General features: G+C 42.5%; 1 protein-coding gene across 2 annotated transcripts in view; it reads left to right on the forward strand.

Annotated features, from left to right (window-relative positions):
- The window catches only part of LOC111951129 (ATP-dependent DNA helicase Q1), a 34370-nt gene extending 23113 nt beyond the window's left edge, over positions 1–11257 (forward strand). The window contains exons 5-15 of one of the 2 annotated variants that reach the window (XM_023969166.3): positions 4387–4493; positions 4594–4792; positions 5087–5253; positions 5428–5509; positions 5629–5895; positions 6167–6305; positions 6433–6524; positions 6698–6914; positions 7248–7371; positions 8397–8519; positions 10135–10482. In XM_023969166.3, coding sequence (XP_023824934.1) covers positions 4387–4493; positions 4594–4792; positions 5087–5253; positions 5428–5509; positions 5629–5895; positions 6167–6305; positions 6433–6524; positions 6698–6914; positions 7248–7371; positions 8397–8492 — 1490 coding nt within the window. In that variant the 3' untranslated portion in view covers positions 8493–8519; positions 10135–10482. Of the gene's footprint in view, positions 1–4386; positions 4494–4593; positions 4793–5086; positions 5254–5427; positions 5510–5628; positions 5896–6166; positions 6306–6432; positions 6525–6697; positions 6915–7247; positions 7372–8396; positions 8520–10134 lie in introns of both variants that reach the window. The other variant, XM_023969158.2, reaches the window with a different exon arrangement.
- The last annotated feature ends 2512 nt before the right edge of the window (positions 11258–13769 follow it).

Genomic DNA, 13769 nt, shown 5'->3' on the forward strand with positions numbered 1-13769 from the left:
GCAATTAGGATCACCACTTTATTTAAGAATGTGAAATGTCAGAAAATAATGAGAGAGAATGATTTATTTCAGCTTTTATTTCTTTCATCACATTCCCAGTGGGTCAGAGTTTACATACATCAATTAGTATTTGGTAGCATTGCCTTTAAATTGTTTAACTTGGGTCAAACGTTTTGGGTAACCTTCCACAAGCTTCCCACAATAATTTGGGTGAATTTTGTCCCATCCCCCTGACAGAGCTGGTGTAACTAAGCCTCCTTGCTCGCACACGCTTTTTCAGTTCTGTCCCCAAATTTTCTATAGGATTGAGGTCAGGGCTTTGTGATGGCCACTCCAATACCTTGACTTTGTTGTCCTTAAGCCACTTTGCCACAACTTTGGAAATATGCTTGGGGTCATTGTTCAGTTGGAAGACCCATTTGCGACCAAGCTTTAACTTCCTGACTGATGTCTTGAGATGTTGCTTCAATATATCCACATACTTTTCCTCCCTCATGATGCAATCTATTTTGTGAAGTCCACCAGTCCCTCCTGCAGGAAAGCCCTCCCACAACATGATGCTGCCACCCTGTGCTTCACGGTTGGGATGGTGTTCTTCGGCTTGCAAGCGTCCCCTTTTTCCTACAAACATAACGATGGTCATTATGGTCAAACAGTTCTATTTTTGTTTCATCAGACCAGAGGACATTTCTCCAAAAAGTACGATCTTTGTCCCCATGTGCAGTTGCAAACAGTAGTCTGGCTTTCTTATGGAGATTTTGGAGCAGTGGATTCTTTGCTGAGCGGTTTTCAGGTTATGTCGATATAGGACTCGTTTTACTGTGGATATAGATACTTTGTACCTGTTTCCTCCAGCATCTTCACAAGGTCCTTTGCTGTTGTTCTGGGATTGATTTGCACTTTTCGCACCAAAGTATATTCATCTCTAGGAGACGGAACGCGTCCCTTTCCTGAGCGGTATGACGGCTGCTTGGTCCCATGGTGTTTATACTTGCGTACTATTGTTTGTACAGAAGAATGTACGTGCATTCAGGCATTTGGAAATTGCTCCAAGGATGAACCAGACTTGTACACATTTTCTTATGAGGTCTTGGCTGATTTCTTTCGATTTTTCCCATGATGTCAAGCAAAGAGGCACTGAGTTTGAAGGTAGGCCTTGAAATAAATCCACAGGTACACCTTCAATAGGCTAATTACATAATTTGAGTCAATCAGAAGCTTCTAAAGCCATAACATTTTCTGGAATTTTCCAAGCTGTTTTAAAGGCACAGTCAACTTTGTGTATGTAAACTTCTGACCCACTGGAATTGTGATACAGTGAAATAATCTGTCTGTAAACAATTGTTGGAAAAATGACTTCTGTCATGCACAAAGTAGATGTCCTAATTGTCTTGCTAAAACTATAGTTTGTTAACAAGAAATTTTTGGAGTGGTTGAAAAACGAGTTTTATTGATTCCAACCTAAGTGTATTACTTCTGACTCAACTGTACATGAGACAAAGGTCCCTAGTGGACTGACAAGATGTGACGGCTTGTTACAACATAGATGGAGAGTGGTGGAGAGGCGAGGAGAAAAAGGCACACATCTATCGTCGAGACAACTTTCAGAACGATTCTCACAGCAACGTTAATCATATAGTTTGCTCACGAACCGCCTCCTGTTTGGAGTAAGAAATCATGAATGTATTTGTGTGTGAAATGCCATTGTTCGTTGTTTATCTCGTGTCTGAACCTAGCCTTCTTGGAAAGGGTTGGGTGGGCCTTTCCTGTGGGCAACTTTGTACATGCTCTGATTGTCCACCGGAGGTCACAATGTCCTTCTTAGTTGTCCAGTCTCCTTGGGGTGTTTCTCAGAACTCCTCTTAGCTGACCAGTTTCTGTCTGGGAGGGGAGTTCTCTCTCCACCTCGGGTAGATGGTCAAAGTTTCAAATCACTTTACACACGCAGGCAGAGATTGGCGGTGTCCTGGTCAACCATTTCAAACATGTAGCTCTCCGCCTCACGTTTCCTGGTCTAAAGGTTGACTCCTCTTCCAAGCATTTATGCACTCTTGGTAAAAAGGGGTATTCCGTCATGCTGACAAGCTCTTTGACCTCCCTCGGGGCGTGGCTACTTAATGTGCAAAGGATATGATTAGACGTTCTATGACAACTCCTAAAATCACATTCCGATTCTAAAAAAAATACTTTCATATTATCTGTATATAATTCCTTTCCAAGTTACAGTATTTGGTCAACATAACAAGTAAACTTCTGACCCACTGGAATTGTGATACAGTGAAATAATCTGTCTGTAAACAATTGTTGGAAAAATGACTTCTGTCATGCACAAAGTAGATGTCCTAATTGTCTTGCTAAAACTATAGTTTGTTAACAAGAAATTTTTGGAGTGGTTGAAAAACGAGTTTTATTGATTCCAACCTAAGTGTATGTAAACTTCTGACTTCAACTGTACATGAGACAAAGGTCCCTAGTGGACTGACAAGATGTGACGGCTTGTTACAACATAGATGGAGAGTGGTGGAGACGGCGAGGAAAAAGGCACACTTATCGTCGAGACATTTCAGAACGATTCTCACAGCAACGTTAATCATATAGTTTGCTCACGAACCGCCTCCTGTTTGGAGTAAGAAATCATGAATGTATTTGTGTGAAATGCCATTGTTCGTTGTTTATCTCGTGTCTGAACCTAGCCTTCTTGGAAAGGGTTGGGTGGGCCTTTCCTGTGGGCAACTTGTACATGCTCTGATTGTCCACCGGAGGTCACAATGTCCTTCTTAGTTGTCCAGTCTCCTTGGGGTGTTTCCTCAGAACTTCCTCTTAGCTGTACCAGTTTCTGTCTGGGAGGGGAGTTCTCTCTCCACCTCGGGTAGATGGTCAAAGTTTCAAATCACTTTACACACGCAGGTGCAGATTGGCGGTGTCCTGGTCAACCATTTCAAACATGTAGCTCTCCGCCTCACGTTTCCTGGTCTAAAGGTTGACTCCTCTTCCAAGCATTTATGCACTCTTGGTAAAAAGGGGTATTCCGTCATGCTGACAAGCTCTTTGACCTCCCTCGGGGCGTGGCTACTTAATGTGCAAAGGATATGATTAGACGTTCTATGACAACTCCTAAAATCACATTCCGATCTCAAAAAAAATACTTTCATATTATCTGTATATAATTCCTTTCCAAGTTACAGTATTTGGTCCATACAGTTTTTAATAACATCACAATATGACATTCGTTTTCTACATCTACCCACTGACCATTCCCCAAGTGTCTGCGAACAAAGTCATTCTTTTGGTTGATACTAAAGGGTAGAGAGAGACTTCTCTCCTGCTTAAATTTACAACGAGGTGTCAACCCCCCCCCCCCCCCCCCCCCTTTGCGGGTGGGAGAGGGTCTGGTTATTGTCAGCCATTGCTGAGCTGACCTTTTGTGATCCTCACAGGACAGTCATGACGTGTGTGCTGTGCAAACACATACTGCAGACAGGGCTCTAAATTAAACATTTTCCTTGGTTGCACTGGTGCGCCCAACTTAAAGTTAGGAGCACCAGCAAATATGATTTTTTTTTAATGATTGAGATACAGCCTAAATGATTTTGACTTACTTTTGAACCACATGTTATGCCCTAGAAACTAATATGTACCACTGTAAAGACATTTGTTTATTATAAAAGCTAAATAAATGTTGATACGAATATCTGTCATTGGAATTACAAAGTAATTTGGGGAATATTAGTTTTCTAAATTGTGTAAAAGCACTATTTTCCAATTGAGATGCATTACATTTTAAAATTATACACTGTCTTTTAAGAACGTCAGGTTTGTGATGACATGTAGGAGATGGTCATTCATTCATTGCTCTCCTGAAAAAAGCTCTCTTCCTTTCTGTGCCTCCAGATGTTTGGATATACTGGTGAAGTTACCAGGGTGTTAGCTAGCTAGCCAATGAGGTAAACAAATGGATAACGACACGCAAATAGCTTTAGAACGGCCCATGACGTGGTTCATGAATGTAAAATGCGGTCCCGGTCATCCGCTATAGGAAAGTAAAAATGTTGCACTGGTAATATGGGTCATATCTTTTGACCTGGTTGTTCTAGAAGTAAGCCATTTTCGCTGTAGTAATGGAGCAACCATGATGCTGACGAATCTGCGCTCCCTTTTTCTCTAGGGAGTTTGGAAACAACGGTACAGCCTTTAATACAACTATTATTATCAGGGAGGTTTTTTCCCCTAGGCGCACTGTGCTCCCAAAATAAAACTCCTGGTCGCACAGCAAAATATTTGGTCACATATGCGACTAAATTGGTCTGACTTTAAAGCTCTGATCGCAGATGGTTGCCACCATTACTCATTGCAGTGTTATTTTAACGTGTGTTTGTGTGCCTCCAGGTTTCACTCTGGTCGTAAGTCCTCTAGTTTCTCTGATGGAGGATCAGCTCATGTACTTAAAGTCCATTGACGTTGAAGCCGTGTCTCTCAACGCATCCAGCAGTAAGGTAATAACCAACACATTTTCGACATATTATTGATACTTGGCTGGTATTGATTATACCTTTTAGGATTTGTGTTTTATTAGACTTCTGCTATGTACCTCAGGAACATGCTAAAATGGTCCTAGCGGGGATGACGGACACCAAATCGCTTTTCAAGCTGCTGTATGTGACTCCAGAGAAGATAGCGAAGAGCAAGCTGCTGATGTCGAGGCTGGAGAAGGCCTACAACGCAGGAAGGCTTAGCCATATTGCTGTGGACGAGGTGCACTGCTGCAGCCAGTGGGGACACGACTTCAGACCTGGTGAGAGACCGTACAACTGTACTGTATATTGGCTATTTACTTTTTATTAGTCTCCTTACTTTGTTGTGGAAGGTAAAGGGCTACTCCAACAAATCACTCAAAGTAGAATTCTAATAACTCTGTTTTACATTACAATACCCAAACAAGGATATCCCCATATAATTAAACAGAACACTTCAATGTATCTCTATGCATACCACTTAGAATGCATGCCCAATAGTTTGTTTCATTCTAAGTAGTATGCTGTGAGGTTTGTGTGGGGCTGATAGCCAACTACCCCTCCTCTCCCGCCAGACTACAAGCTCCTGGGGATCCTGAAGAGGCAATTCCCAAAGGTTCCGTTGCTAGGGCTGACGGCCACAGCAACCAGCAGTGTTCTAAAGGACTGTCAAAAGATCCTGTGTGTCCCTGAGCCAGTCACACTCACTGCCTCCTTCAACCGCACCAACCTCTACTACGAGGTGGGCGTCATGGCAACCATACACACCTGGCCGCCACCTGCTTGGCAAACACCTGTTGTTCTTTTGACCTTTAAAAATACACACACTGTTTTACTAAAGGGGATGCTTGTTAAGATTCCCGCTGTGTCTCTGCACTGAAGTATTGAGGATCTGTACTGTTTTTGTATCTCTCAGGTACTTCTTAAAGACCCAAACAGTGATGATTCAATCAGTGACATCTCAGCACTGATCAAGGAGAGATATAAGGACCAGTCAGGTACTTTGAAAGGAAAAACAAAGAATAGTTCAAAATTCAGTTTGTCACATTTTCGAAATGTGACAAACATCAGCAGCTTGTTATCCAGACTTGAGGTATTATGCTTCTGCTTTTGGCAGGGATAGTGTACGTGTTTTCCCAGAAGGATGCAGAGACTGTGTCGGCAGACCTACAGAAGAAAGGCATCAATGCATATCCATACCACGCTAACATGAATCCAGAGGACAAGTCACGGGTTCACCGCAAATGGGCCAACAACAAGATCCAGGTGGTGGTAGCTACTGTGGCGTTCGGGATGGGGATTGACAAGCCTGACGTCAGATTTGTCATCCATCACACCATCAGCAAGTCCATAGAGAACTACTATCAGGAGAGCGGACGAGCAGGTAGACAACTTTATTTTATTTTTTTTATAAAAAAAGAATTAAAAAAATCTCCTCACTCAAAAAATGTGATAATTTAGGAACAACACCTGATCCCTTGACTTCAGAAAAAGAGGAATACTATTTCTACATTTTAAAGTATTTTTTCCCCCCTCTGATTTTCCAATTGCACTTCTACTTTGACCACAGCCAGTTTGTTTTTAAACTCTCTTCCTCTTAACTCCTAACTTATTTTTCCCTTATCTTTAACGTGGTCCTCTCTCCGTTCCTCCAGGCAGAGACGATAAGCCGGCTGACTGCATTGTGTACTTTGGCTTCAACGACATCTTCAGGATCAGCACCATGGTTGTCATGGAGAATGTAGGACAACAGAAGCTGCTGACCATGGTCGACTACTGTCAGAACATAGACAGGTACTGAGCTGGACCAATCACAACGCTCTCATTGACATCACTAGATTACTTGTGACAATTTCAGTTGTGTAGATAGCTGTTTGAGGATCTCAAGGGTACAGTACGTGTGTATCTCTATTGTTTTAAGGTGTCGGCGCTCAGTGATCGCTGTTCACTTTGATGAGGTTTGGGACAATGAAGGATGCAACAAGATGTGTGATGTCTGTCGCCGTGGCAATGGTATGAGTACAATATGGTGAACATACCACTTTTCAAATCGAACATACATGGCATGCTAGGGGCATATGGGTAGATTTGGAATTGGGCATATGAGTCACTCTCCCATCTAATCAAAAGAGCTAGCATAATTTATGTTGAGTCTTCATACCTAGTATACCTGTGTTTCCATCCAGACTACATCACGGTGGACATCACGCAGCATGCTAAAGATGTGGTCCAGATTTTGGAGCTGGCGGGCTCTCTGGACGAGAAGCTGACCCCCCTGAAGGTGACGGAGGCGTGGATGGGGAAGGGTCCGGCCAAACGCAGGAAGATGATCCAGACCACCACCCTGTCTCGCCTGGAGGTGGAGGCCGTCATCACAAGCCTATTGCTGCAGGGATATCTCAGGTACTGACTGACTTAACTTTAAACCCTTTTCCAGTTCAATATGCTTACTGCTGCAGGGCTACCTCAGGTAGGCCTATGACCTAGGGCATGTTCAGTGGGGCACATCATAGGAAAAACTTTTGCATAAAAAAATGTGTTTTCATTTCAGGCAGTACCTCCCTAAAGAACACATCCTTGTCTTACACCAGGTACTGACTAAGGACAAATAGGGTTGTCAAGAGTGGAGGCTGGAGAGAATTGTGAGCAGGTCATAATGGACTTGTACTAGTGCACAGCTGGTTGCTTTTAGAATGTTGATCTTTGTTTACCCCCCTTTAAAAAATTTCTCCACAGTGAAGACTTCAGTTTCACTCCGTACACCACCTACTTCTACCTGAAGCTGGGACGTAAGGCCCCAATGCTGAAGAACCAGAGTCACTCCATCACCATGAGGAGGACAGGCCTGGAAGCAAACACGGTCAGTACTACACAGCAAACGGTACAGAAATCATTCAGGAAAGCCTTTGGGTGCATCTCAATAGACTAAAGTGGCCTCCTCCATCTGCACGGAATCGATATGATAGTTGACTACCCGGTAATAACTTTTTTTTGGTAATTTTTTCTAGTCCGTGCAGACTAAGGCTAGGAAGCCACATTTTTCTGAATACATCATCCTGGGATGTCTTATCTTTTCTGCTTATCACATTTTATTTTTCTATTTCTCCTTCTGCACTTCTGACTGAAATGTTTCAGTGTAACGTAATTATTTCCCCGTTTAAAGTAGTACTTTACTCAACCTATTTCTCACCGTCTCAATCCTCTTCTCCTTGTATGTCTTTGCCCCATCTTCTATGCTCTTTCAATCTGTTTTTGTCTTCTGAATACCTCTTGTTTACTTGTCTACTTACCTGCAGGTAAGTGAACTATGTTGTCAGTTTCTTTTCCTTTCAGGCCATCGGATAAAGATCTGGATTTTGTTTCTTCGTCATTTTGATTGATTGTATTATTCAATCACCAACAAAATCAGTGTTTCCCTTTTATCAATGTTAATTATGATTTTAAATATTGAGTAGAATCATTCTTACCACCATCACCCTTGATTGTCATTAGCACACTTACTGTAAACAAAACACAGATTTCCCTAATCACTGTAATATGTAAATCACTGTAGTTCTAATGCTGTAGGTTTTCTAAACAATGTAGTGTTGCGTAATACCAGACAGGCGCAGATATCAGGGCTCCAAGTGCAGTACAACAGCTGTGGTTTTGGGTGTTGCTGAGATCTTATCTAATCCATGTTGATATTTGCTAAATGTGACCAAGGTGCCGGTAATGGTTGATAACAATCAATTCTAACACCTTCATATGGGAATGATTCATGTTTCTGGTTCTCATGTCACTTCTTAAACTCTTCTCTGCTTACGTTATTACCCACACCTAGTTTAGCTTAGGTGTGTGTGTGTGAGAGACAGGCAGGTTAAAGCTGTTGTTGATGACCTACAGGTAAAAGTGTCCCAGGTAAAGACCAAAGAAGGAAAGAGATCTGGTGACAATGCTACAAACTCCTCTGTCAGGAAGAAAGTCAAGAAAGACCTCTAGTGCCCCCCTGAAGATACCAAAGACAAAGTACAGTTCCCTGATTCTCTATTCAACCCACTGCATCTATGGCATGGCACTGGGCAACCATGTATATGTCAATTAGGTTAAAGACATATGTAATGTTTGGTCCTGAATGATATCCTTACAGAATGCATAATTATTCCTAAAATAATTAAATATGCATGATGTCATACAGTATCAGTCAAAAGTTTGGACACACCTACTCATTCCAGGGTTTTTCTTTATTTTTACTATTTTCTACATTGTAGAATAATAGTGAAGACATCAAAACTATGAAATAACACATGGAATCATGTAGTAACCAAAAAAGTGTTAAATCAAAATATATTTTATATTTGAGATTCTTCAAAGTAACCACCCTTTGTCTTGATGACAGCTTTGCACATGCTTGGCATTCTCTCAACCAGCTTCATGAGGTAGTCACCTGGAATGCATTTCAATTAACAGCTGTGCCTTGTCCAAAGTTAATTTGTGGAATTTCTTTCCTTAATGGGTTTGAGCCGATCAGTTGTGTTGTGACAAGGTAGGGTTGGTATACATAACAGCCCTAGTTGGTAAAAGACCAAGTCCATATTATGTCAAGAACAGCTCAAATATGCAAAGAGAAACGACAGTCCATCATTACTTTAAGACATGAAGGTCAGTCAATGCGGAAACTTTCTTCAAGTGCAGTCGCAAAAACAATCAAGCGCTATGATGAAACTGGCTCTCATGAGGACCGCTACAGGAAAGGAAGCCCCAGAGTTACCTCTGCTGCAGAGGATAAGTTCATTAGAGTTAACTGCACCTCAGATTGCAGCCCAAATAAATGTTTCAGAGTTCAAGTAACAGACACATCTCAACATCAACTGTTCAGAGGAGGCTGCGTGAATCAGGCCTTCATGGTCGAAATGCTGCAAAGGAACCACTACTAAAGGACACGACCAAGGAGGAGAGTGATGGAGTGCTGCATCAGATGACCTGGCCTCCACAATCATCCGACCTCAACCCAATTGACATGGTTTGGGATGAGTTGGACCGTAGAGTGAAGGAAAAGCAGCTAACAAGTGCTCAGCATATGTGGGAACTCCTTCAAGACTATTGGAAAAGCATTCCTCATGAAGCTGGTTGAGAGAATGCCAAGAGTGTGCAAAGCTGTCATCCAAGGCAAAGGGTGGCTACTTTGAAAAATATAAAATAGATTTTGATTTGTTTAACACTTTTTTTTTTTTTTTTTGGTTACTACAGTACATGATTCCATGTGTGTTATTTCATAGGTTGTCTTCACTATTAATCTACAATGTAGAAAATAGTAAAAATAAAGAAAAACCCTTGAATGAGTCGGTGTGTCTCAACTTTTGACTGGTACTGTATTTCTGTAAACACTCAACCATTGTTACAGCTTTCATTGTTTGTGTCGTAACTCAGCCCTGTGTGTATGTCCTGTCAATGTCTACACACATGGCTGTAGATTCATTATGGAGCATGCTTTCACTAACTCACGCTATGCTACACTAACATTGGGGTTCACTAACATGGTTCTGTGTAACAGCATGCCCAGTCCCAAGTCAACCATCTTCGATTTATGATTGGTTCTTCAGTTAAGTCAGGGGTCACTGACACTTCCTTTTGTCTCCCACAGGAGGACCAATTAGCTGGTGGAGCTAAAGAGGTGGTGGTGACCTCCCAGTCCCCTCCTCCCGTTGCCCCCAACGACAGCAGCACTCCTCCCAGACGCAACAAACTGATCATGATGCATAAAGAGCAGCAGAATCTGGCCAGGAAACAAGACAAGGACCATGACCAGACAGAAAGCCAGACACGGGAGGACCAGAATGACCCTACTGCTGCCCAGCCCACTGCCATTGAAGTAGATGTAGAGATCAATATTATAGAGAAAGTTAATGACAGCGAATCCCCATTACCGCCATTAAAACGAAATTCTAAACCTAAATCAACAACCCCCCAAAAGAAGCGAAGGAAACCCTGTACTGCTGCTCTTGCTGCAGTCCTAGCTCCCTCAGAAGCTGCGGTTACAGACTCTGAACACCAGAGGCCAGCATTGGTCAACTCTCCCTCCCAGGTCTCCATCATCTCCGAGGCTGCAGTGGAGGAGCTCTGTGACCTGAGGAACTACTACAGCAAACAGCTGAGGCAGATAAACGACATTTCCCATGAGTACTTGCAGAATCAGGGGTGCTCAGACCCAGGGGTGCTGGCCTGTATCAGAGAGCCACTAAAGAGCCTGCACCTCCCCCGTGGCTCAACCATCGCCCGGACGGCACGCAACCTGTGGAACAGAGTCAGCTCCAGAAGGAAACTCATGCAAAGATAACGATTGACCTTCCCTGGGACAGTTGACGTTCAGATGTGGACACTACTGTATCTCTCTTTTTCAGGTCTTACGTTGCCAGAGCTAGAGCCCTGGGGCAGACAAGTCTACTTTTTTTGTAACACCTGTTCAATTTTTCTGGAATGGCTTTGACTGAGAGAATATCCCCATCCAAGTTAGTTTGTAATATTTTACGGTTGGATCAATACCACTGTTAGCCTAAGATGAAGAGCTGTTTTTGTTGACATTTCAATATTTTACTTTGGATAAACTAACTCACATGAACTGAAAGGTTTGTTGAACTGAAGAATGTTTTCAGAATGTATTATTTGTAAAAAAAAAAAAAAAAAAAAAGATATTCGAGCATTCCCTAATCTAACAACCACAATGTGCACGCTAGTGAATTTGATTCGCTCGAATACGTTTTATAATACTGCAGCTTTGAGAAGGTCCATTCACATTTGTGGAGCACAGTATAATATTTAGCTATCATTAATAAACATTGATTTAAAATTGAAATGTTCACATGAAACATTTCTATCTTTTGGTTGTAAAGTTAGTTTTTATGCATCCTATTCTGGTATATTTTCTAATAATTCCTTTCGAGTTCCACTAACCCCCCAAAAACACAGTAAGAGCACTTACCAGGAAAATAATTAAATTAACAATAATATTGAATCTACATACGCTGTAAAAAATGTGATGAATCTGCGTAAACAAATTAAGGCATCAATTTACACAATATTATTGAGTAGATACAATTGCCTTTTTGTTTTTGAATAAAAACACTTCAATAAGTTATTCAAATGTACACAGCCCAGGGAAATAAGAATAGCTGTAATATGAATGAGATTTACTTTGGCAGGCATTGTTAAGTGCCCAATCTACCTGCAGTAACTGGAGGTAGAACTGCAAGCATTACAATGTGCTGGATTTGTCATTTAGGGTGCTGATGGTGGAAATGTGTGGTCTCACCATTAAGTCAATTTGTCTGACTGTTTTGATATCCGTTCATCATGATCCATTACACCTCATCATAATCATAATAACCCTTGGCTTGTAAACAATGTTAACTTGGGGCTTGATATTGATACGCAAATCTGTTGTTAGCCCTGCAGGATTCAGTCAAGAGCCCCGTTTATACCTGGTGCTAACACACGTCCTAATATTGTCCACATTTTTAGACGATTAAAATAACTGAATTGTGATCAGATTTTCCGGACTGTTTCCAGAGGTCGTCGGGGAGGAATTGATTGGTTGGATGAAAGCTCGATGGACAGGTCAAAGGGTGGAGTTTACAGGTGAGAGTAAAATAAAGAATAGCCGCCTTTAGGGAGGTTGGGTTGCGACACACAAGGTTGCCAGTTCGAATGCCAATGCAGCTTTTGTTTTCCAACCTTACTAATTACAATTCTACCTGACTGAACAGCTTTATATAGGTAAAAAATGTGTTGTGCCCTCCCAATTGCTTGCGCAGTAGACTAGGCACTGGGATAGGGACCAGAACGTCACAGGTTCTAAACTTGCCAATGCCCTTTCTCAACAAAGGTATATTTATAGCCCTGGTTACACCTTGCATTAACATGTGGTTTTCGTTATCAAACGCATGGATCACACACAAGCGGGTTGACTCATAACCCGCAATCTGCTGTTATATCTGGGTTCAGGGTCATGAAATAGTGTGCATGATTGGGGGAGTGGGTTGCGTGATGGTTGAATAAGGAGAAAACGGTGCATAATAAAAATCCATAAATTGATCATTATTGTGCAATTCATATCTATAGGCTACATTGCGATAAAAAAAAAAAAAACATTATTTTTATCTGGCATTAGTGTGTAGGCCGAAGCTTTAGGGCCTAACTGTATGCGCGTGTCAAATGTTTTTGGGAAAAAGTTAACATAAAAAAAACCCATCCTCCATCAATTGTGCATCTGTAAAAGTTTGAGGGTTTTAGGTAACAAGCCAAATTTCTACAGCCTCCTACAGCCACACTGTCTGTGTGGGTAGACCATTTCAGTTTGCCCGGGATGTGTACGCCGAGGAACTTAACTTTCCACCTTCTCCACTACTGTCCCGTCGACGTGGATAGGGGGGTGCTCCCTCTGCTGTTTCCTGAAGTCCACGATCATCTCCTATGTTTTGTTTTCCTGACACCACACTCCAAGTGCCCTCACCTCCTCCCTGTAGGCTGTCTCATCGTTGTTGGTAAACAAGCCCACTACTGTTGTGTCATCTGCAAACTTGATGATTGAGTTGGAGGCGGGCATGGCCACGCAGTCATGGGTGAACAGGGAGTACAGGAGGGGGCTGAGCATGCACCCATGTGGGGCCCCAGTGTTGGGGGTCAGTGAAGTGGAGATGTTGTTTCATACCTTCACCACCTGTGGGCGGCCCGTCAGAAAGTCCAGGACCCAATTGCACAGGGCAGGGTTGAGACCCAGGGCCTCAAGCTTAATGATGAGCTTGGATGGTACTATGGTGTTGAATGCTGAGCTGTAGTCAATAAACAGCATTCTTAAATAGGTATTCCTCTTGTCCAGATGGGATAGGGCAGTGTGTAGTGTGATGGCGATTGCATCGTCTGTGGACCTGTTGGGGGGGTATGCAAACTGAAGTAGGTCTAGGGTGGCAGGTAAGGTGGAGGTGATATGATCCTTGACTAGTCTCTCAAAGCACTTCATGATGACAGAAGTGAGTGCTATGGAGCAATAGTCATTTAGTTCAGTTATCTTTGCCTTCTTGGGTACAGGAACAATGGTGGCCATCTTGAAGCATGTGGGGATAGCAGACTGGGATAGGGAGCGATTGAATATGTCCAGCCAGCTGATCTGCGCATGCTCTGAGGACGCGGCTAGGGATGTCATCTGGGCCAGCAGCCTTGTGAGGGTTAGCACGTTTAAATGTCTTACTCACGTCAGCCACGGAGAAGGAGAGGGGGGGCCTG

Source organism: Salvelinus sp. IW2-2015, linkage group LG3 (assembly GCF_002910315.2).
Source record: "Salvelinus sp. IW2-2015 linkage group LG3, ASM291031v2, whole genome shotgun sequence".
Taxonomy (NCBI): Eukaryota; Metazoa; Chordata; class Actinopteri; order Salmoniformes; family Salmonidae; genus Salvelinus; species Salvelinus sp. IW2-2015.